Source organism: Emys orbicularis, chromosome 2, assembly GCF_028017835.1.
Source record: "Emys orbicularis isolate rEmyOrb1 chromosome 2, rEmyOrb1.hap1, whole genome shotgun sequence".
Taxonomy (NCBI): Eukaryota; Metazoa; Chordata; order Testudines; family Emydidae; genus Emys; species Emys orbicularis.
In genome coordinates, this window is record NC_088684.1 from 283,347,594 (window position 1) to 283,372,789 (window position 25,196).

Genomic DNA, 25,196 nt, shown 5'->3' on the forward strand with positions numbered 1-25,196 from the left:
GGTAAGTGGGGTGCAGGAGCAGGGGAGAGGGGGACACCCTGACATTAGCCCCCCCCCTTCCTTCCCTTCCCCCCGCACAGCAAGCAGGAGTCTCAGGGAGCAGCTCCAAGGCAGAGGGCAGGAGCAGCACATGGCAGTTGGAGGGACACAGCTGAACTGCAGGCAGCTGCTGCACAGGGAACTTGGGGGAGAGGGGAGCTGATAGGGAGCTGTCGGTCCATCCTGGTTCCAAGCCCCCACCAGCTAGCTGCAACAGGCTGCTCTTCCTGCAAGCAGTAGACAAAGCAGGCGGCTGCCAAATGACATTAGAAGGGAGCATTGCACAACTTTAAACGAGCATGTTCCCTAATTGATCAGCAACGAAACATCCCGGTTAACGTTGACTTTAAGTGAGGAGTTACTGTATGTCTTTGTCACTGAAAAATTGGTTTGTGGGTGTTACCCAGACTTACAGCATTTTTCAGTAACAGTCATACAGTAGAATCTCATAACGTCACATATAATGTTGATGCACCCATTTCAACAGGATAATAATATTCAGCAGATTGAGTTTTCAAATGATACCTCACAAGGCATACTTTGTACAAAATATATCCTAACCATATAAAAGTGGCAAACATGGGATACAGGATGTCATTGTCACATGCAAGGCTTCTGCTCCAGTGGTTTCACCCAGGTGGAGGAAAAGGGGGGAGGGAGACTGAGGTGGACCCCCAGCCACCATTGCTGCCCTACCTCCATTTTCTCCCCCATCTGTCCCTGTGGCAATCACCACTAACATCATTGCCAGTGCCATCAGCGCTCACACTGGGGCAGCAGCAGAAGGCCCAGGGAGAGACTCCTCTGTCAAAACTCCTGCCACCATCCAGGGAGCACCATTGCCAGCAGAAAGGGTAAGAGCCTCACCTGGAAGGCATCTTCCGTGGTGGTGGCTTCAACTGCTGCAGCCAGTTGGCCATGGCTCCCCCTCCTCCTGCTGTCCCTTCCACCAGCTCTGGGGGTATGGCACCACCTACTGCCCAGTTGCTATCTGCCACAGCCTATCTACCTGCCACTTCCAGTAGCAGCAGTGTCAGGGGCCCCTTCTCCATCTTGACGAGGCAAAGCATCCATTGCCTTCTGGTGAGTGCCTTGCTCCACATCAAAACTTAGTGTGAGCTTTGTCATGGATGATGGGGCCCTCTGCCATTGTGGCAGCCTTTAAGATCTGTGGGAAAGTTGTCTTCTTCCTGATGTCAGAGGCTGCCTCCCAGGAAATGTGTGGAGAAAGGCATCACACTGGGACAACCTCTTTCTCCCCCATAAATCCCAGGAGGACCTGGGCACATGGGTGGTGCTCATCTCTGCCCTGCCCTTCCTCCCAATGCTCCTCTTCTGCTTCCCCTCACCAACTTGGGGAAGCTGGTCTCCAACATCAGTCCTCTCCCACTAGGCTGTAAGGACCACCCTCCCTCCTCCATTGCATCCTCTTGTTCTGCTGGCAAGTCACCATCCAGCTGCTGGCAGCATTGTGTAGTGTGGGGAGCCTGGAGGGGGGCTTTCTGATACTTTACCAGGGAAGCATGTTCCAGATCCTCTGCTCTTCTGGGGAGGCTTGGTGCTTCCTCTGTCGGGCTTCGGGACACCCCTGGAGGGATTGTCCATTGACCCAACAAGAAGGGATGCTGGGTGCCCTTGATGCTTGGGAGGGTGCTGGCTCTGCCACTATCGGCAGTCCTACCCACTCAGCTCCTCCTCCTCCAACACCAGCTGACAATCCCGCTTGAGTGTTTGGGGCAGCTCCCTGTCACACCCATATCAAATGGGGTCCTGTAGGGATCAGTTCTGGGTCCGGTTCTGTACAATATCTTCAGTGATTTAGATAATAGCATAGAGAGTACACTTATAAAGTTTGCAGATAATACCAAGCTGGGAGGGGTTGCAAGTGCTTTGGAGGATAGGATTAAAATTCAAAATGATCTGGACAAACTGGAGAAGTGGTCTGAAGTAAATAGGATGAAATTCAATAAGGACAAATGCAAAGTACTCCACTTCGGAAGGAACAATCAGTTGCACACATACAAAATGGGAAATGACTCATATTTAGTCAACAGTGTAACACTTGCACACACCCAAAAAAAAAAAAACCCCTCATTCTTCGATGTATTGGCAGGAGGGTTGTAAGCAAGACACAAGAAGTAATTCTTCTGCTCTACTCCGCGCTGATTAGGTCTCAACTGGAGTATCGTGTCCAGTTCTGGGTACCATATTTCAGGAAAGATGTGGACAAATTGGAGAAAGTCCAAAGAAGAGCAAGAAAAATGATTAAAGGTCTAGAAAACATGACCTATCAGGGAAGATTGAAAAAATTGGCTTTGTTTAGACTGAAGAGGAGAAGACTGAGGGGGGACATAACAGTTTTCATGTACATAAAAAATAAGCAAATTGTTACAAGGAGGAGGGAGGGGGGAAAAATTTCTCGTTAACCTCTGAGGATAGGACAAGAAGCAATAGGGTTAAATTGCAGCAAGGGCAGTTTAGGTTGTACATTAGGAAAAACTTCCTGTCAGGATAGTTAAGCACTGGAATAAATTGTTTTGGAATCTCCATCATTGGAGATTTTTTTTAAGAGCAGGTTAGACAAACACCTGTCAGGGATGGTCTAGATAATACTTAGTCCAGCCATGAGTGCAGGGGACTGGACTAGATGACCTCTCAAGATCCCTTCCAGTCCTACAATTCTATGATTCTGTGACATTGGAGAGCCCTGGAGAGGGCCTGTCTCAGGGGGGAAAGCGCTCCTCTATCTATTCCCCTATCTCTGCATCCCCCCCCCCCCCAGCCCCAATACTATTGCCCTTTTCCCCCTGGACTCACCCCCACGGCCAGCCCTCCAATGATACCACCACAGAGGGCTGCGTACTAGTAAAGGAGGGTAACTTGTTCCGGTGCTTTGCTACCCGTATAATTAGGAAGTTTTTCCTAATGTCTAACCTAAATCTCCCTTGCTGCAATTTAAGCCAATGACTTCTTGTCCTGTCCTCAGTGAACATAGAGAGCAATTTATCACCTTCCTCTTTATAACAACTTTTTATGTACTTGAAGACTGTTTTATTATGTTCCCCCATAGGCTTCTCCTCTCTAGACTAAACAAACCCAACTTTCTCACTCTTTCCTCATAGCTAAGGCCCTACCAAATTCACAGTCCATTTTGGTCAACTTCACTGTCATAGGATTTTAAATATCATAAATTTCATGATTTCAGTTAATTAAATCTGAAATTTCACGGTATGGTAATAGTAGGGGTCCTGACCCAAAATGGAGTAGTGGGGGGTTACAAAGTTATTGTAGGGGGATTGTGATATTCCCACCCTTACTTGTGCTCTGCTGCTGGCGGCGGCACTGCCTTCAGAACTGGGTGGCCAGAGAGTGGTGGGTGCTAGCCAGGAGTCCAGCTCAGAAGGCAGTGCCACCGCCAGCAACAGCGCAGAAGTAAGGGTGGCATGGTATGGTATTGCCACCCTTCTGTGCTGCTGCTGGCGGGGCGCTGCCTTTGGAAGTAGGTGCCTGGCCAGCAGCTGCCGCTCTCCAGCCACCCGTCTCTGTAGGCAGTGCAGAAGTAAGGGTGGCAATACCACGACCCCACCTACAATAACCTTGCAACTCCCCCCCCCCCCCCCCCCCCCACACACACACACAGTGACCTCCATTTGTGTTAGGATCCCCAGTTTGAGAAACGCTGGCTCTCCTCGGTGAAATCTGTATAGTATAGGGTAAAAGTACCAGATTTCACGGTCCTTGATGCATTTTTCTCGGCTGTAAATTTGGTAGGGCCCTACTCAGAAGTCATTTTCTAGACCTTTAATCATATTTGTTACTCTCCTCTGGACTTTCTCCAATTTGTCCACATCTTTCCTGAAATGTGGTGCCCAGAACTGGACACAGTACTCCAGTTGAGGACTAATCAGCACAGAGTAGAGTGGAAGAAGTACTTCTCAAATCTTGTTTACAATACTCCTACTAATACACCCTAGAACAGCAGTTCTCAAACTGTGGTTTGGGACCCCAAAGTGGGTTGTGACCCCATATTAATGGGGTCGCCAGGACTGGCTTAGACTTGCTGGGGCCCAGGGCCAAAGCCGAAACCCAAGCTCCACTGCTCGGGGCTGAAGCCCGAGCTCTAACCCCAGCCTCTGGTTACAGGTCCCCTGCCTGGGGCTGAAGCCCTGGAGGCTTTGGCCCCCTGCCTGGGGCAGTGGGGTCAGGCTTTGACTTTGGTCCCACCACTCAGGGTAGCAGGGCTCAGGCAGGCTCATGCTTTGTTCCCCCCTTGTGGGGTTGTGTAGTAAATTTTGTTAGAAGGGGGTCGCGGTGCAATGAAGTTTGAGAACCCCTGCTCTAGAATGATGTTCAGGGTTTTTATTTATTTATTTATATGTTTTTGCAGTAGTATTACATTGTTGACTTTTGTGATCCATTATAACCCCCAGATCCTTTTCTGCAGTATTCCTTCCTAGGCAGTCATTTCCCATTTTGTATTTGTGTAATTGTTCCTTCCGAAGTGGTGTACTTTGCATTTGTCATTATTGAATTTCATCCTGTTTGTTTCAGACCATTTCTCCGGTTTGTCAAGATCATTTTGAATTCTAATCCTATCCTTGAAAGCGCTTACAACCTCTTCCAGTTTGGTATCGTCCACAAACTTTAAGTGTACTTTCTGTGCTTTTATCTAAATAATTTATGAAGATATTGAATAGAACCAGACCTAGAACAGATCCCCGTGGGACCCCACTTGATATGCCCTTCTACCTTGACTGTGAACCATTGATAACTACTGTCTGAGAATGGTACTCCAACAAGGTGATTATCCATTTTGTTGTCAGTTCATCTAGGCTATATTTCTCTAGTTCACTTATGAGACGGTCATGTGAGACAGTATCAAAAGCCTTACTAAAGTAGAGATTTATCACATTTGCTTCCCCTGCATCCAGAAGGCTTGTTACCCTGTTACCATCTTTCTTAATCTAAACTTAAGGTTATTAACAAAGCACAACAGTAAAGATTTGAGAAACTCACTTTGTGCTATGCTACAAGCAAAGCAGAGAACAAAATGTGGGCATAACAGCCAGGTGAGGGCTCAGAAATTTAAAGGGCATTGGCAACAAATTCTTATCCTCCATTCTTCCTCTCCTCTTTCCCCCCTCCCCACCCCCCGCCCTTTTGCCCTTCGGCATTGTAAGCATTAAAAGTTTTCCTTTGTTTATTACTTTGCAGAGAGACTCCGTGAGTCCTCTCACAACTATAAGTGCAGATTAATGGGCGCAAACTAGTTTCTTCCTCTGCCTGAGTATTTAAATCACAGAGGCACCAATTCTGCTGAGGAGAATTTCCAAAATACTTTCAAAGGAATATGGATATAAGTTTGAATAACTTCATGTAATATATACGGGTTAAAATTTCAACAAATTATAGTGCTCTATTCCAGTTCTACCAGTTGGTTTACTTGTCTCCAGTGGTGTTGGCATCACAAAAAATACTATTTTACGCTGTAGATTTTTGCTGCTGCAAACATTTGTTGGAGAACTCTGATCTGTTCATTTCTCTGCTTCATAAACATTTTCTTTACCATTGACCCATATTTTTTTCCCATATTGGAGCGAGCAGTTTACTTACATTTCCTGTCAGAACTATTCACTTAGCATGCCGTCGCTCATGGAGTGGGGGTGGGGGGTGGTGGGGGTTTTTTGTTTTTTTTGTTTTGTTTTTTTTTAAGTATGTACATGGTTATTTAAGGCTAGATTTTGCCTGGCCTTTGATGTAGGTGCCTCTAACTCACAACTTGTCTGCCCTGCATGCGGACCAGATGGAATAACAGCCCCAGCACTGTCCGGCAGTAGAGAATGCTCAATACCCCAGAGGATGGGAAAGGACAAATATATACTTATTGTACCAGCCAGCAATTTGCACCTTTATAGTGATGTAGTAGCATATGCACAGCCGCTGCATGCCCTGGAGTTCTGAGAGGCGTTATCCCATGGGGCTATACATTGTGCTATGGTCTGTGATTGAAAGACACAATCTAACCCATTAAAGTTATTGATGCTTTACTAAAATTATCTTATACTTTTTTTGCCCAACTTTTGCTCAAGATCTTGAAGTTAAATTTTTGAATGTGGTCAGTATTAAAGTACAGTACTTACAAAATCATTATGGTATTATATAAACAAAACCACCTTTAAGGATCAACAGAATATGGAGAGGGTGAGGGAACTTCTGGATAATTGAATGACTAACTAAATGGATCCTGTCACCTCTTTATCCTTCGGTTAAATATGGGCCAGGTTGGTAGTGGACCAAAACAAGTCATTTTAAAAAGTTGGATTTTGCCAACAGTTACTGCACATGAATAACTAAGATACCATTGTTCTCGCCCTATACTAATAATAAGAACTAACTCTGGTATCTGTTGGTAACTTTTGATGGTGATCAGAGTTTCAAATGAGCTTATCTGTTTGCAGTTCATGGTATGTTGGTAGGAATATCACAAACCTCTATAATTGGCATAAATTGGCACCTGTATGACCATTTCTGCAGAAGCCATTGATTGTATGAACATAAACATAGGTTTGAACAACGTAGCAGGTCGCAGTCCTGCTGCTTGAACTTTATCTGGTCAGCTGACAAATGTATCACTCAGTCCCCTCCATGTCAGACAGTCTTCACAGAGGGTCATTCCCCATCTTCATAGCAATTGGGGCAGACTGGATCTTTGGTCTGAGCCTAGGTTTAGGATCACTCCCTCAAGAAGAACTCGCCAGAATTTTCTGCCTCTAAGTGGCACACAAGACAAATTCCAGGTCTCCTTTGGAGCAGAGCTTGCAGAGAAAGCAGGAAAGTGTTGTTTGTTTGTTTGGAGCCTCCTTAGACTCAGGGAAAGGTAAGATCTCTCCAACCTCCCGAAGCAACCCTCAGGAAGAAATTCCCACTCCTGGCCAGCACGTAGGCAAGATTGATGTTGAGATGACTGAGACGGCCACAAAGCATTCCCCCTTTCCACAAGTTGTTTTACCTGCTAGGCTTTGACTGCCATGAAAGGTGCCAACTCCTGTGACTTCTTGAAGACACCAGTGAGTCACTTTTCTCTGGTGGCTCTGGCTCATTCCTCATTCAGTGAAGTTGACCCCCTTAGCCTGAACCCAGCATCAGGAAGCATCATTGGGTGAAATGAGTCAGATTCCCTTCCCTGGGTGATGGGCCTATCTCCTCTCCCCTTCCAGCCCCTGGGGTCCCACAAGAGGTCATAAATTATCTATTTTCTTTAGGGAGACTTGCCTGCAGACGGTCCTTTTAGTCTTCCTGGTAAATCACTCTTGCCCCTCACAGGGGGTTTGGCCCAGTACCAGTGAAGGATATTGCTCAAATCATCTCTTAAAAGAGCAACATAAAGTCTTAAAATCTATTATGAGAGAGTCTCCCCTCTAGATCCTCTAAAGTGCAGGAGACCTCTCTAAAGCTGAGGTGGTCTGCAATGCTATTACAGGGCCTTCCATCTACACTGTCTCAAACACTGTAGAGTCAACATCCTCAATCCCAATGATGCAGGTTTGGTAGAGAAGGGCCTTAAGGAACAGGAGGCCTCAGTAGTCCTTAATTTCCATTTCAATAATACAGTAAAAGTTGTGTTATCTGGCACTTTACCAACCGGAAAGGTCTAGAAACCGGCATTTCTGATATCCATTAAAAGTCCGGTTGGCGTGGGGTCGACAGGCTCCCTACCTGGCTCCGTGTGGCTCCCCAGAAGTGGCGACGTGTCCCTGCTGCTCCTAGGCTGAGGAACAGCCACAGGGGCTCCGGGCGTTGCCCCGCCCCGAGCACTGGCTCTGCAGCTCCCATTGATCGGGAACTGTGGCCAATGGTAGCTGCGGGGGCGGCGCCAGGGCCGGCTCTAGGATTTTTGCCGCCCCAAGCAAAAACAATTTTGGCTGCCCCCCCCCCCCCCGTTTTTTTCTAACCCCACCCCCGGCCCCGCCTCAACTCCGCCCCTTCCCCAAATCCCCAGCCCTGCCTCCTCCCCCCAGGCTCTCAAGCCTAGGAGGGAGGGGGAGAAGCAGCGCGCGAATCAGCTGTTTCACACGCCGCGGCCGCTCCGGATCTCCCCCTTCCTCCCAGGTTTGAGAGCCTGGGAGGGAGGGGGAGCAGCGGCGCGCGAATCAGCTGTTTCACACGCCGCGGCCGCTCCGGATCTCCCCCTCCCTCCCAGGTTTGAGAGCCTGGGAGGGAGGGCGAGCAGCGGCGGTGAGCTAGGGCGGCCGGGGCACATTTTTAGGGGCGGCATTCTGGCGCCGGCCATGCCGCCCCTAAAAATGTGCCGCCCCAAGCACCAGCTTGTTTTGCTGGTGCCTAGAGCCGGCCCTGGGCGGCGCCTCCGGGCAGGGGCGGCACCTGCGGGCGGGGGCAGCATGCAGAGCTGCCTGGCCACGCCTCCGCCTTGGAGCAGCAGGGACACGTCGCCACTTTCAGGGAGCTGCCTGAGGGGAGCCCCGCCCAGATCCGGCACCATAAAGCCCCTCTCATGCCTCAACCCCGTGCCCTGAGCCCCTCCCGCATCCAAACTCCCTCCCAGAGCCCGCATCCCCTCCCATGCCCCAGCCCCTCCCTCACCCAAACTCCCTCCCTCTTAGTTAACTGGAATTTTTGACTTACCTGCACTCCCCATTTATCCAACATGCCGGATAACAAAGTTTTTACTGAACATGGTTGAATTGTCCCTCCCTGGCGATGGTGGGGATGGCTTATTGCTTTCTGCATTGCACTGCATGGAGGGGATTGAGAAAGTGAAAGTTTTGCCTTACCTATGAACATTCATTCTAGGACTCCATGTCAGATAATTTGGCCCATGTAGGGATTGCATAGGGTTGTTTTGTCTGACTATTGCTCACTTGTTAAGTGGTTTGAAGGGGAAGGATGGTGTTCTTCCAGGAAGCCCCAAAATTTCATGTCAAGGCTCTGCTGCAAATTATTTGAGTTAAATAGCTCTCTTATATAGTTAGTATTTTTCAGCTTTGGGAGTTGTCCTGAAGAGTTATTCCTGAGGGGTGATCCTAAACCCAGACTCAGAACAAAGATTTAGTCTGCCTCCAGAGAATGCCCCACTATGAGGACTCTGACATGGAGTGTCCTTGAATGAAAATTCACAGATAGGGAAAATTCTGTCTTTTCTCCAGCTTCATGTGTCTGTACGTGAGTTGATTTCTCTGCTCTGTGTTCTCCCCAAGGACTTATTTTTTTACCCCTTCTAATACTCATCAAACTCTGTCCTTCTGATTTTTGTTGGCCCTTCTCTGAAGGGGTGACCATTTCTTGCACTCAAAGAATGCTTCTGTTGAGGAGGGAGGAATTTCTCATCTGTTGTCTTTATCAGATAATACTCATGAAGGATTTTGTCTAACATTCAGTAACTTTTTTAAAAATGCAACCATCTGATGCATGTAATCCATGTTCACAAATTTCACAGGATTATTTTTATTTTAAAGACAGCATTTATAACCTGTGACTTTGAAACTGAGATAAGAAAATTATTTTAAGTAGGAGGGAGAATGTGTGCCCCATGATTATTTTGCAGCAAAACTCACTAACTTGTTGGACAACTTAATCAGATGAAGCTGAGTTTTCTTTTTAAGAAACTTGTATAATCATTCAAGAGCTCAAAAACTGACAGGAACAGGAGTGGAAATGGGACTTCTGTTCCGTTTCTACCTTTTCTCATGCAAATGTTGCTACTAAGAAAGTTCAACTAACTACTTTTCAGGTGACTCAATATAGTCTTTCTAAAGATATTACAATCTCTGTCAAACTATATTCTTGAGCTGGTAGTCTGAGAGCTCTCTTACATTATCACAGATGGGTTTTTTTGTTTTGTTTTTTTAAAGTCCAGTCTGTTTGTGTATCACCTTAAGTGTATGACATAAAACTGATGAAAGAAGCAAATTTAAGGTAAAGTGTGGACATACACAAATAATTAGGTGTGGCTGGAAAAGTATCAGAGACTGTCATGTAAAAGACACAACAGAATAATATAAAAATCTTTATCTTGTTTTTAGTCAGCATTTAACTATTTAAAAAAATGTATTTTATTTTTAAACACAAACTATCCACTGATTAACTGCATTCTTACCAGTGATTCTACATATACTACCTTGTTGGTTTCTTCTAATATGATGGCGTAATGTCAATAAGGTTTTGTTTGGTTGCTTTTTCTTCTGGCAGGTAAAGAAGGCTTTCTTTGCCTTGGTGGCAAATGGTGTTCGAGCAGCTCCACTGTGGGAGAGTAAAAAACAGAGTTTTGTAGGTAAGGAGAGCTGGTGTTTTTCAGCGGGGAGTTAATGTGGGGTTGCGGGGTTGTGGTAGAGAAAGGAGCCAACGCTAGCTGTGTTGTATATCCTGAAAATGCATCTGGTGGTGAGTTTTCTTACTCCTCCAGCAGGTTGAAGTGTTGCTAATTCCTGTGACTTTATCGTGAGTCTCTCAAAACGTGGTGATTTTTTTTCTTCTTAGAGCTTCAGCTGCTGAACTCAGGTAGCTACATGAGAATCTCCACTTTCATTTAAAAATAAAAGTAACGTTCCAGATCTCATGAGTTGCAGACAAGAACTTGAAGACATGAACCACAAGGGCTCAAAAAACAGAACACACACTTTTTGAAATTTCATGATTTTGATGGGCCTGACTCATGACTTTTTAGAGCACTTGGGTTTGGAAATACTAGGTAAGCCTGACCAGTGAGATGTGGGGCCCCAACTGGTTGGTTGCTTTATCTTATGTTTACCATTCCAGGGGTTGGGAATTGGAGGGTGTAGCATGAGACCTCAAAGGCAGAATACTGAGGCAGGGACTTTCAGAGGCAACTAAGGGAGTTAGGAACCCAACTGCCAATGGATTTCAGTGGGAATTGGACACCTAATTCCCTTAGACTCTTCTGAAAATGCCAGCCTAAAAATCTAGCTGGTTTTCAGGGCACCTTTCAAATCCCTTTCATTTACATTTTAAATATATAAATATTCTCAGCAAAAAATAGCCTTTAAAAATCTTACTTGTCAGTTATTGTAAATCATCTCAAGAGATGTAATCTGGGTAATGCTAGTTGTCCATTCTGAAGGAGTAGTGTTTCACCAACGTTTTAAGATTCTCTTTTCCAGTCTTAAATAATATACATAAAGGCTGACTAGCCCAATGAAAATGTTCTTCAAATTGGAAGCATTGTTTACTATACATACAGCTGGGCCAGCCATAAAGTCTACCACCTTACCTACTTATCTACTTACCTTCTTCACTGTCATCACTTTCCAATATGCATGCGTGACTGCACAGTAACATGGTGATGATCTCCTCGAAGGCTTTGATGTACATAGGGAAAAAAATGTAACGTTAAGCCCAACTACTTATTTGCTTCAGAGTCTACTATAGATAAAGTAAAACTCCCAAATTTGTGTATTACAGGTAACATGTAAAGAAACAAACTGGATTTATGTTCTTGTGTTGCTTTGTGGTGAATAAAGAAGGCCTGAAAGGTCTCTTTACCCCCATAAAAAGACACAATCCAATTTTTTCCCTTTAAATTAATTTACTTCACTGTCTTATTTTAATATCCTAGTAAGCTGTTCAGAATACATGTATATCTCAAACTATGTTCTGTATGGATTGCAGAGCAAAAAAGCATTAAACACAGAACTACTGTGGAATGCTATAACTTAGGTTCATCCTGAGAGGGCTAGAAATGCATTTGGCTCCTTATATTGCTATTTAGAAGCCATAGCCGCTTTCTTTAACACTTCTCTAATTTTGGAATATAGCATTATGTCAATATCACATTTGAAAAACAGGATCATAGTGACAGTTATAAATACTTTCTGTGTAACCTGACATGTAGATTGAGAGGTTCTTGGAAATAGATTATAAAGATACTTTATAAAGAACTTAATATTTCAAAGCCATGGGAAGCACTAGTAATTTTATGAAGGACTGTGTGCCTTGATCAATGCTGAATTTTGATTTCGGCTCATCTCAGATTTCTGGTCAATTAAAGTTGACTTCTAGAAATTGACATTTTCCCCCTGAACGCTTGTTCATATGTCTTTCAGAAGTTCAGCTGTAGGAGTAGTAATCAGTCAGGTGGAATGATATTTGCTCAGTTTGTAGGACTTCAGTAAAATAAAAAAACATTGTTTTTGATAACTTGGTATTACTGATGGAAATTGCATTATTCTATATACCTAAGGATATGATGGACTGTCACTTAGCCTTTTAAATTATAACTGGATATCTTTCCAGAAAATATGGTATAGTTCAAACAGAAGTTGTGATCTTGCTGCAGCAATTATTGAGTGATGTTGTTTGGCCTGTGTTATACAGGAAGTCAGACTGGCTGACCATAATCTCTTCTGGTCTTAATATCTATGGATCTGCCTACCGCTTGTATTTAAGTGAATGTTGGACTCACAAAAGAGACTAGTGGTGGACCTGAGTCCCAAACTGCATAACTGGATTTTGAAACCTTTTATCTTCCCCTCCCCCTCCCCTCCAAAAAAAAAAAAATGCAGGGGCAGGGGGGTGGGAGGCAATCCTAGTTCAGGGTTTTGTTTGACTAAAACTGTTAGAGAAAAGGGCCAGCTGCAATATCCAGATCCAGGGGTTTGGTTCCAACTTCTACCAATACAGAGTCTATTCTTTCTGTTATAGTCTATTGTGTCAGCGCTAACTTGGAGAATTTAGTATGCACGCTTTTCAAATGATTGGCCATTTATAAAACTCTTAAAGTGTTGTTGTGTTCAATTACTCCACAATGTGAACTACACCAGCTTAGAAGTAAATATTTTAAAAAACATAAAAACATACTTAAGATAATTTTAAGATGCCTTTTCTAAATGCTGTTATATTTTTTCCACTTGTTACAGGAATGTTAACAATTACAGATTTCATTAATATACTGCATAGATACTATAAGTCTCCAATGGTAAGTACCATATTGGGCTTTAATTGTATTATTAACAACCATAGCATGCATAAATGCAAATCAAAAGCATTGAAAATTTATTAAAATTTGTACAGCCTTTAGGAGCTTAACTTGCTATAGAAATGCTTTATTGTGCTTTTGAGAGGAAAGGATGGCTTTGTGGTCAAAGCACTGGACTGGGACTCTGGTTAAATTTCCAGCTCTGCCACAGACTTGCTGTGATCTTGGGCAAATTGCTTAGCCCCTCTCTGCCTCTGTTTCCCATCTGTAAAGGTGGGTAACATTTCTTTCCCATTTGCCTTTTCTAGTTATACTCTTCGAGGCCTGGACTATCTTGTGTTATGTGTGTATGGTGCCTGCCACAGGGGGGCCATCATCTTGGCTGGATCTAGATACAGAATCTTGGTTGGTTTTGAACTTTAGGCACTATTATAATCCTACTACTACTAAGACATCTTTTTTTTTTCTTTTTTTTTCTTTTTTTTTTTTTTTTTTTTGGCATAAAAGGTCTAATTAAACCTCAGTGTAAAATAGTGATTCTACGTAAAAGTGATTTAGTGTGAAAAGTACTTAGAAAAAATATTTGACCATAGTTGTTTAGAGTTTTATTGTACATTTGATTCAAAATAAGTGATTTGCACATGTTGAATCACATACAACATTATTCAGGTGGACAAAAAAAAGGGAGATTGGTGGGAGTGATGAGTTCTATAGATCGCACGCTGATGAGGAAGGTGCCTGAGAGGCTCTGTGTTCAGGGCTAGCCCTGCCTCTCCAGCTCTGACAATCATGTCATGTAGGAGGAGGGCTTTAAAGAGGAGGAAACTGCAGTTAGCTAGGGGGAGAGGTCACCCTGAGCAGGAAACAGCTGTAGCAACTCCTGAAGCCATAGGTGGAATTCCCATCTAGGAGATCTCCTCCCCCAACCCTATGGGGAGTGCAGTGAACTGCCTAGGTAAGCCTGACAGAGTGAGCCCAATTCAGCTACCCAGCCAGAAGAACTCCTAGAAAACTGCTACTCAAATAGCCCTGAAGTAAATAAGTATTGCTGGCCTTTTCCGCCGTGAGTTGGCTCTGGGAAGAAGTTAATCTTGGGTGCATTGAAACATTTATTTTCCTTTTGATCCCCCATCAGCAGAGACATAAGAAGCCCTGCAAAGGGTGGGATCCCCTCGTGCAAGGATTAAAAACTGAGACCTATACATAAGCAACCCACTGTAGATAACTGGGCATGGCCAGCATCTCCCACCATCTGGAAGGAAAACCTAAGGGGAGTTTTTTTACACGGGGAATCAACTAAAAGCAAAAACTTGTTTTGTTTTAAATTAAATTACTTGAAAAACTTGTCCTACACTTTAAAAAAAAAAATTAAATGGTGAAGTCATTTGTTGCAAGCAGCTTGCAGCCCTCAGAGACCAAGTACAGGCTCCTGAAACCAGAGTAGCTGAGCTAGAAGAGCGAAAGGAGACAAATGTACATAGACGAGACTTTCTGGAACACAGTACAGTGGTCCCACCTTCAGTCTGATAGCCTCTGTGCTTTGAGGAGGATGAAAGTCTTGGGGAAGGAGAACATCAAGCTGGAGCGGAGGGAAATGCTCCCATAGTTGGGACCCTTCTTCCGGATGATGTCATAGTATCCTCTCACACTAAGGATACCTCTCAAGGTGCAAGGACCCCTGTTATTAGGAAGAAATAGGTAATAGTAATGGAGGATTCAGTTATTAGAGATAGTTGAGTTTATGGTGAGTGGAAGAAGTACATGGTAAATTGCCTGCCAGATGCAAAGGTTGCAGACCTCTTGAGATATCTAGACAAACTTATGTGCAGTGCTGGAGAGGAGCCAGTGATCATGATATACATAGGTATCAATGCCATAGGGAAAGGTAGGAGAGAGGTCCTGGAGGCCAATTTTAGGTTGCTAGGTAAGAGATTGAAGTCCAGGACCTCCCTGGCAGCATTCTCTGAAATACTTGTAGTTCCATGTTTAGGGCCATTTAGACAGGCAGAACTGCAGGGTCTCAATGTGTGGATGACACAATGGTATTTGCAGTAGGGATTTAGGTTTATGAGGAACTGGGGGAAATTTTTGGAAAGGAGGAGCTTACGCAGGAAGAATGGACTCTGCCTAAACCAAAATGGAACTAGATTGCTGGCATGTAAAATTTAAAAAGGACTTAGAGGAGTCTTTAAACTAAGGGCTGGGGGAAAGCAGACAGATGTAGAGGAGCACACGGATCAGACAGAAACAGCCCTTAGGAGAGGATTTATTAGAGGATATTCTATCTACCTAGTCTAGTAAAGAGGAGAGGATAGAAGTTGATAAAGTATAGGTAGGAACTGAAGAGAAACAGTCAAATGAAAAAAAGTCCCATTACATTGCATCACATGAAAGCAGACAACTAATATGGACAAATTTTATAAGTGCTTATATACAAATGCAAGAAGTCTAAATACTAAAATAGGTAAACTTGAGTGCCTGGTATTAAATGAGGATATTGGTGTAATAGGCATCACAGAAATTTGGTAGAACAATTATAATCAATGGGATTTGGTAATACCACGGTACAAAATATATAGGAATGACAGAAAAGGTCGCACTGGTGGGGGAGTTGCATTATATGTGAAAGAAAGCATAGAGTCAAATAAGGTAAAAATCTTAAATGAATCAAACAGTACCATAGAATCTCTATGGATAGAAATTCCATGCTTGAATATTAAGAGTATAGCAGTAGAAATATACTACCGACCACCTGACCAGAATGGTGTCGGTGATTGTGAAATGCTCAGGGTGATTAGAGAGACTACAAAAACAGAAGCCTGAATAAGAAAGGGGGATTTCAGTTGTCCGCATATTGACTGGGAACATGTCACCTCAGGATGGGATGCAGAGAGAAAATTTCTAGACACTATTAATGACTGCTTCATGGAGCAGCTAGTCCTGAAACTCACCAGGGGAGAGGCAATTCTTGATTTAGTCCTAAGTGGCACGCAGGATCTGGTCCAAGAGGTGAATGTAGCTGAAGCACTCAATAATAGCGACCATAATGTAAATAAATGTAACATCCTTGTAGAGGAGAGTACCAGAGAAACCCACCACAGTAAGCATTTAACTTCAGAAAGGGGAAGTACATAAAAATGAGGAGGCTAGAAATGGAAATTAAAAGGAACAGTCACAAGAGTGAAAGGCCTGCAACCTGTACCATAAGAGAGGCTCAAACTATATGTATACCCCAAATAAAAAAAGCAGGAAGAGGACCAAAAAAAGTCTCCACAGCTAAACAATAGCGTAAAAGGCAGTTAAAGGTCAAAAGACATCTTCTAAAAATTGGAAGTCAGATCCTACTGAGGAAAATAGAAAGGAACATAAACTCTGGCAAATCAAGTGTAAAAGTATAGTTAGGCATGCCAAAAAAGAATTTGAAGAGCAACTAGCAAATGACACACAAACTCTCTGCAAATTTTTTTAAAGTTTATCATAAGCAGGAAGCCTGCCAAACACTAGTGGCATTACTGGATGACCAAGGTGCTAAAGCAGCACTCAAGAAAGACAATGCTGTTGTGTAAAAGCTAAATGAATTCTTTGCATCAGTCTTCACTGCAGAAGATGTGAAGGCGATTCCCAAACCTGAGCCATTCTTTTTAGGTGACAGATTTGAGGAACTGTCCCAGATTGAGGTGTCAGTAGAGGAGGTTTTGGAATAAATTGATAAACTGAACAGTAATAAGTCACTAGGACCAGATGGTAGTCACCCAAAAGTTCTTAAGGAACTCATGAAATTGAAAAACTACTGATTGTGGTATGTAACCTATTGCTTAAATCAGCCTCTGTACCAGTTGACTAGCAGATAACTAATATAACAAGGATTTTTTTTTTTAAAGGTGCCAGAGGTGATCCTGGCAATTACAGGCCAGTAAGTCTGACTTCAGTACCAAGCAAATCAGTTGAAACTATAGTAAAGAACAGAATTATCAGACATATAGATGGACACTATATGTTGGGGAAGAGTCAACACTGCTTTTGTAAAGGGAAATCATGCCTTACCAATCTATTATAATTATTTGAGGGAATCAACAAGTATGTGGTTAAGTGTGATCCAGTAGATACAGTGTACTTGAACTTTCAGAAAGCCTTTGACAAGGTCTTCATCAAAGGCTCTTAAGCAAAGTAGGAGTCATGGGATAAGAGGGAAGGATATCTCCTCCATCAGTAACTGGTTAAAAAATAGGAACCAAAAGGTAGGAATAAAGCATGTTTTCACAGTGGAGAGATGTAAATAGCAGGGTCCCTCAAGGATTTGTATTGGGACCAGTGCTGTTCAATGTATTCATAAATGATCTGGAAAAATGGATAAATAGTGAGGTGGCAAAGTTTGCAGATGATAAAAATTACTCAAGATAGGTAAGTCCAAAGCTGACTGGAAAGAGTTACAAAGGGATCTCACAACACCGGGTGACTGGGCAACAAAATGGCAGATGAAATTCAGTGTTGATAAATACAAAGTAATCCATATTGGAAAACATAGTCCCAACTATACAAAATGATGGAGTCTAAATTAGCCATTACCACTCAAGAAAGAGATCTTGAAATCATTATGGATATTTCTCTGAAAACATCTGCTCAGTGAGCAGTGACAATCAAAAAAGCTAACAATGTTAGGAACCATTAGGAAAGGGATAAATAATAAGACAGTAAATACTACAATGCCACTATATAAATTCATGGTATGCCCACACCTTGAGTACTATGTGCGGTTCTGGTTGCCACATCTCACAAAAATATATTAGAATTGAAAAAGTATGGAGAAAGGCAACAAAAAAGATTAGGGGTATGGAGTAGCTTCCATATGAGGAGTGGTTTTAAAAATTGGGACTGTTCATCTTGGAAAAGAGATGACTAAGGGGGAATATGGTGGAAGTCTATAAAATCATGTATGATGTGGAGAAAGTGAATAAGGGAGTGTTATTTAGCCCTTCACATAACACAAGAACCAGGGGTCACCTAATGAAATTAATAGGCAGCAGGTTTTGAACTAACATAAGGAAGTACTTCTTCATACAAGGCACAATCAACCTGTAGAACTCATTGCCAAGGGCTGTTGTGACGGCCAGAAGTATAACTGGCTTCAAAAAAAAAATTAGGTAAGTTTATGGAGAATGTCTATTAATGGCTATTTAGCAAGATAATCAGGACACAACCCCATGCTCTGGATGTCCCTAAACCTCTGCCAGATTCTGGGAGTCGATGACAGGGCAGGTATCACTTGATAATTGCCCTGTTCTGTTCATTCCCTCTGAAGTATCTGGCACTGGCCATTGTTGGAAGACAGGATAGTGGACTAGATGGAACATTGGTCTGAACAGGTATAGCCAATACACAAGATGCTCTTTAGCTCATAGCTATTTCATGGAGCTCAAAGAATACACTAAAAGGAGTGTATACACTGAGAGCTTCTGTTTGCCTGGTAAAGAGACAGATACATGAAAAATTCACTAATACAGCTTTATGTGTATTATTTATCATGTAAACATGGTAACTGAGTTACATGTGTGCTGATGTCTGTTGTGTTTGTGGTAGAACTCAGCCAAAGTAACTTGAACCAATCGGTTCCAGACATTCAGTTTGACTGAAGCTAGCTATGTTTTAAAACTCCCATTAGCTATCTTGTTTACATATACACTCATGTGCTTGGCTTTTTCTTGCTGCTGCTGGGTCCCAATTGCCCAAATCAATTATTAGCTTACTTTAAAAAAAACAACCTCCCACATTTTTGTCTTGTTACAAAATAACAAGGAATAATTGGGTAAAATCACAATTGAAGTATGTTTTGCAAAACTGGTCAACCCACTTCCATTTTGCAGTTAACACAAGGCATTTTATTTACTGTATTGGCTGCAAGGAGTTTGACACAAGGTACTGTCACCATTTTAAGAAACTAACAACTAGAATTTTTCTTGGTGACTTACAGTAGAACAACAATTTGGAGGGACTGTACATTGAGAAGTAGTAGTTTCCATATTGTAATATTAATTCTCAGCTTTTGGTAATACCAGTTTATCTTTGCATAGAGTATATTATCTGAGAGCCAAATTCTGCTCCCCTTACTTAAATTATGTAGCACCCTATTCCACAAGTAGTCCCATAGGCCTGGTCTACACTAACCCCCAAATTCGAACTAAGGTACGCAACTTCAGCTACGTGAATAACGTAGCTGAAGTCGACATACCTTAGTTCGAACTTACCGCGGTTCAGACGCGGTCCACACGCGGCAGGCAGGCTCCCCATCGACTCTGCGGTACTCCTCTCGCCGAGCTGGAGTACCGCAGTCGACGGCGAGCGCTTGCGGGATCTATTTATCGCGTCCAGACCAGATGCGATAAATCGAACCCGGAAGTTCGATTGCCAGCTGTCGAACTACCGCGGTAGTGTAGACCTGGCCATAGACTAGACTTAAAATGGAGCTACTTGCATAGTAAGGGGCTAGTCAACCAGAGTAAAGGTGGCAGAATTTGGTCCTAAATGGCTAGTACAGAGTCTCCTACAAAATGAGTAGGAATATTTGTAAAATCTCTGTATATTTTACTATTGTGGTGCTCCTGTTCTAGTAAAAATAAAGTGTCTTAATGTATTTTTCTTAAACAACTGTAAACCAGTCTTTAAAATTAATAACACCACTTAGGATCAGGTTGTGCAACCGTTATTTTGACTGGTTTGCACTTGCACAAGTTAACCCATTGAAGTCAATGGGACTACTTATGTAGCAAGGTATGACTCAAGATAAGTAAGGGTTACAGAATCTGCCCCTAAATTAATGATTTTTCTTTATGTAGCAGTTGAATGCAAATCCAGTGTAACTGTAAATTTAAATTAAAATACTCTGAATTCTCTTAATTTTGTGAAGCTGGAATTACTTCACTGCTTTGAATTAAGCTTGACAATCTTAAAATCGTGGTTTGTATATTTGTAAGGGCAATAAAAACCTCTTCTGCTGCTGTATTAATGCAACAAGTGAATTACATACATTCCACTTGAATTTTCTCTGAAGCCCAACATGTGCCATTGTGCAAGTATTGGATAACCTCTTTAAACCATTTATGAGGAAAGTTAGGGGAGTTTTTTACCTCAAATAAATGCATTTCTGTTTTGCATAAAGGCATCAAAACACCATTGCCAAGGGATTTGTAGAAAGTTCAAGGCTTTTGCATTGCCACAAACATTCCTATAATTTCTCAAAGCATTCCTACCATCTGCTGCAACTGTCAACAAAAGTCAAACTATATTCTGAATCCTGAGCCAGGTTTTAATGCTTTAGGAATATTCTCTTCAAAATGTGGTCATAATAACAGGTGTAACTTCATCTCATCAGCCTTTAACAAGATTTCTGATGGCTTAGCTAGACTGAATCAAGATGAAATATCTCACCTGTTTTGCTGTTTGCAAGTACTCTGAAAACCAGTTTGTTTTACTTACATATATATCTTGCTTTTGTATTGCTTCTAGAAATGGTTCCTTTAGGTAATCTGTGTCAACTAGTCAGCATCTTCTGGCACATTTCAAGGGATGGCGATTGCAGGAATGATCATGTTTATGAGGGTGGCCCCTAGCAGTTTAGTGGTTTAATTTAGTAGATGAACTATCCTAATTTGCCCAATGCCTCTAAATACTAAAGTCTCAGAAATACCTGAAGATGACTCATGAGAGGGGTGAGGGCACCTTGGCCCAGAGTAGAGCCAGGGCAGTAGCTGTTATTGAGCCTCAAACTAACATGTCTAGACATGTCTAGGTTTTCTCAAGGTGGTAATCATGACTTAGCAATAATTGGTTCACAGACAAAGCTGCTAAAAGTATATTCAGGAAACTGTCAGTGAATTGCAGAAGGCCACTAACAACCTTGGGGAGGTCATATAATGATGTCTGGAGCCAGAGCTGCAGGAGGCTGCCATTTGAGCAACAAGAAATTGGGCCGTGTGACAGAGGCTGGGGAGGGCAAAAATGTGGTCTTCAGTAGGTTTTAATAATGAGAACAAAGCACCAGCTGTGGTTGAAAAATCATAACATTATCTTCATGCTTTCTCTTGTACAAGGGGAAATGAAGTCTTGTTACACTAATAAAATAATACCAACAGGATCTTATAAGGCGGATAAGGCAAAATGCCACATTTATTACAAATAGAGAGAGAGAGAAATCAGGATATGCAATTCAATATTATTTCATTACTATTCCTTATTCACTCTCACACTCATTCATACAAGTGTTGCAGAGTTGTTATAGTTACCAGCTTAGAGGTTGCTCGTGGCAGAGTACTGGCCAGGTAGCCTACACACGAAGGTGGAGCCGAGTCCTTGTCAGATGTGCATCCGATGCTCCTGGAGGGTGGTTGCAAAACCAGACTCAAAATTTTCAGTTTTTAGAGTCTGTTCTTATAGGATTTTGTCCTTGTACAAGTCTATGGGAATTGCTTCATCCTGCTGATGTTTGTTTGAGGTGATTATCAATCAGCAGGTGGCACATCCCTGATGTCTGAGTGTTATCTTGTTCTTCAGTGTCTTCAGCCCTCCATGGGGGGGGGGTGTGTGTCAGTGCTAACGAGGCCAATTCAATCAAGGTGGAAATGGCCTATTCCCAACGGTTGACACTTCCACTTTGGTTGAATTAGCCTCGTTAGCACTGCCCCCCCCCTTGGTAAGGCAACTCCCATCTTTTCACGTGCTGTAATATATATACCTGCCTACTGTATTTTTCACTCCATGCAGCTGATGAAGTGGGTTTCAGCCCACGAAAGCTTATGCCCAAATAAATTTGTTAGTCTCTAAGGTGCCACAAGGATTCCTCGTTGTTTTTACCTCCGTTTTGTAATTCGCACTTTTATCCTTCATTACTGGGTCTTTTCAATGACTTAATACAGATAAACACTGTTCATCAATCTTCCTTTAAAAGTGACCTGCAAGGAGTTTTTTTAAAACAGGGGGGCTTGTGCACTTTTTTCTAAGATACAATATGCTATAATCACTTGGTATATGTCTTTAAACCTAGTGCTGGGAAGTGTTGCTCTTGTTTACTGTGTGTTAGTGCCAGTAAGTTCTGCTCTTCACTGGGCCAGTATATTTCAAAAATTATGACAAACTTTGACTTTATGCAGTAATGAATCTGCAGTAAAAAGTAAGGAAATAATTCAGATCTGAAAGTTATTGTTAAAACCTAACTTTCTTTTGCTTGGGATTGGACAATGTTTTAAGCATTATAGACTTTCATGTTTTCATTGTAGGTTCAGATCTATGAATTGGAGGAGCACAAGATTGAAACATGGAGGGGTGAGAACATTTCTATTAAGATCCATTGATGCCTGTTAAGGAAACTTAAAATTATCTCTGAAAATCGTTTTGGTTATTCATATACTTAAGCTGTCTCTTACTAAGATACTTGAATGAAAACAAGAAATATTTAGAGTTAGTCTGTTTGCTCACACTGCTTATTTTTGCACTTGAAATAATAATCTTGTCTGTATTGGTGGTGGTAATAAACTCTAGTGAAACAAAGGTCCTGTTTTCAGACTGACTTTCACAGAAGTCGTTTTTGTTTTTAAAACACAAGTATCTTTTATAGGATGAGTAAATCTTAAACTAAATTGTTTGGATCTTGGTGGGTTTATATACTGTACCTTCTCCCAATAACACCTTCACAATCAATATTACAGTATCCTGCTTTGAAAGCTCTTAGTGTTCACTTGACGGTCACATCATGAGCTATAACTAATCGTTGTGTGAGAGCTTGAGAAGGACTTTGTTTAACTTCATGTCACTTAATGAACTGTTCCTAAATATAAACGCTCTCCAACTGCCTACGGTTTTTAAAATCTCTCCTACTGTTTTAAACACAGTTTGTGGAATGTAGCCGTTGGTTGGTTGGTTTTTCCAGATTTATGTTAACAAATTGTGGTAGCAATTTCAAATATATTTTATAGTCATGAGCTAGTTACCTTTTAAAAATGACAACTTAGAGAAGAGAATTGTAAGCTAACATTTAATGATGTTGTATAGAGATGATTGTCATACAACATTTTATCATCACTTCATGCTGATTTAAAGGAGTTAAGCAAAAAATTGAAAATCAAAAAGTTGATTAACTTTTAAATTGTCAACTTAGTCTTCTAAAAATCACCAGCTAAAAGTTCTTAGTGTTTGTTTCATATAAATCTAAATATAAAATCCACTCTTGATGCATGTGCACTCAAGATTAGCATGTTGGGGCCAGCTGACCCTGAGTTCCTCCTTACCACCCACCCAAGGCTGTGAGGAAGAGTGACACTGCTCGTAGTTTCTCTTGCAAGCTTAAAAAAAAATGTGTAAATAGTTATCTTCTTAGTATAGGCCTTGGTATTTAGGATAGATAGGTTTTAATGGGCTTCTGTTCTGGGTAGCAGGGCTTTTTATTCCTGGTACCAAACTACAGCCCTTATGGTTGAGCAAAAATATCTGTGGTGCAAATATTGTCCATCTTGTGAGGTGGCTATGTCCCTCAATGATGGACATACAAGATGCCTGTGATGCCTGAGTGGGGGCATATTACTGACACATGGACTGTTTGTCAGTCATTTTCTAAACACACTAAAAAGGCAATAGAGACTCACCTAAAACTTTTATCTGCTGGACAAATCAACGAGACCTGCCTCTGATCCAGGTAAACGAAATTTACCCAGATCTGAGCAGTCTTCCACCAGAAGTACCTGATAAGTGTGGACATTATGGCCAGCTCTAGAACTCCTCTTCTGAAGCATTCTTCTTCTGCTATTATTACCGAGTCCTCTTCAATGACTGATTTGGTAGGATACAGCACCACTCTTCTAAAGAGCATATATACAGGTGTTAAGAACCTGGCAAAAAGAAAAGGCATAAATCACCTCAGCCTTCCTGGTACAAAGCTGAAGTTGGGATCCTCTGTCACCCAAAAAGACTCCATACACCGGTACCAGATAAGGAGCACCCTCAAAGCAGTCTCCAATATACACTGCATGGCACTGCCTTTGGGACGCCCAGTACTGACATCAAGCCTTTTACTGTTCCTGTACCAGCGACTTCCTAACTTTCAAAATTGTTGCTCACGATACCAACAGGCTTGAGACAGAGATTCACTGTATTTTGGGGGGGTGGGAAGCAAGGGGAGAAGGGGGAATCTACTTTTGTCTGCCCTCCCTGAGTCACAGTTGTTACCTTTGGTTGTGGACATTCCCTTATCTGTACACACCACTGACATTTCCTCAGTACCGAGTAGGTCTTCTGGATCATCTAAAGATTTTCCTAGATCAGGACCTGGGATGCCTGCCAAATCAGCTCCACTATTGGAAGAAAAGTGTTCTTTCTTATCCACTTCAGACCGCACTGGGGAGGGTTCATTCACATGCTCCAAGATCTCTTTTATCTGACCCTTTTACATCCAATAAGAAGTCCTAGGCTCAAAATTTACCCTACTAGATATAGGGGATATAAGGAGGGAACCTGGTACCTTCCCTGTGGCCCTCAACTCGCTTAGCTTATAGCTGTCATTTATGGCCATTGTGGGCACTATGGGGCTTCCATCACACCAGAAAACCTTCCTCTGCCCTCTCCAGGGCCTATCTCCCTCCCTGAAGGTCCAACAGCGTTAGCAATCCCAGATGTCACTTGCTGATCCTCAACTATTACAAGTTTCTGATGAAAAAATCATCAGTAAGGTAAACTTGCCCCTGCTGCCATTTCATTGTCATCCCCTGACAAAGCTATGGTCCCATCTGCTCCATCACCCCAACAACTACAAGGCTTTTCAAGACCTTCTTTTGTCAGATGGCAGAGCCGTTAGCTGAGTTAGTGCAAGAGAAATTCCATAAACAGTTACACATCCTGCGCACCTGAATGCCCGACAGTCTATGCCACTCAGTGAAGGACTCTTACAACCTGCACGGTGCTTATAGCAGACTCCTGCATCTGTTCCACTGAAATCTAAAAAAGGTAGAGAGAAGATACCAGGACTATCCTCAGACACTGTGGCAAGATTGATGGTAACATCTATGACAATGAGGTGGAGGCATTTTGAATACAATCCTCACAGATTCTCAAAGAAATACAGACTGCTATAGGAAACCTCCTTTTTAAGGGTTGTGATCTGTTCAGCAGAAAGTGGATGATGCGTTGTGCTCATCAAAGGACTCCCAGGCTACACTTGGGTTCTTGGGTC

The 25,196-nt window shown here is 42.5% G+C and overlaps 1 protein-coding gene across 9 annotated transcripts in view; it reads left to right on the plus strand.

The window, feature by feature from the left end:
* Positions 1 to 25,196, plus strand: part of PRKAG2 (protein kinase AMP-activated non-catalytic subunit gamma 2) — a 395,505-nt gene that overhangs the window by 350,768 nt on the left and 19,541 nt on the right. For all 9 annotated transcript variants that reach the window (XM_065400003.1, XM_065399999.1, XM_065399998.1 and 6 more), the window contains 3 exons: positions 10,246 to 10,327; positions 12,930 to 12,988; positions 22,255 to 22,300. In XM_065400003.1, coding sequence (XP_065256075.1) covers positions 10,246 to 10,327; positions 12,930 to 12,988; positions 22,255 to 22,300 — 187 coding nt within the window. The remainder of the gene's footprint in view (positions 1 to 10,245; positions 10,328 to 12,929; positions 12,989 to 22,254; positions 22,301 to 25,196) is intronic.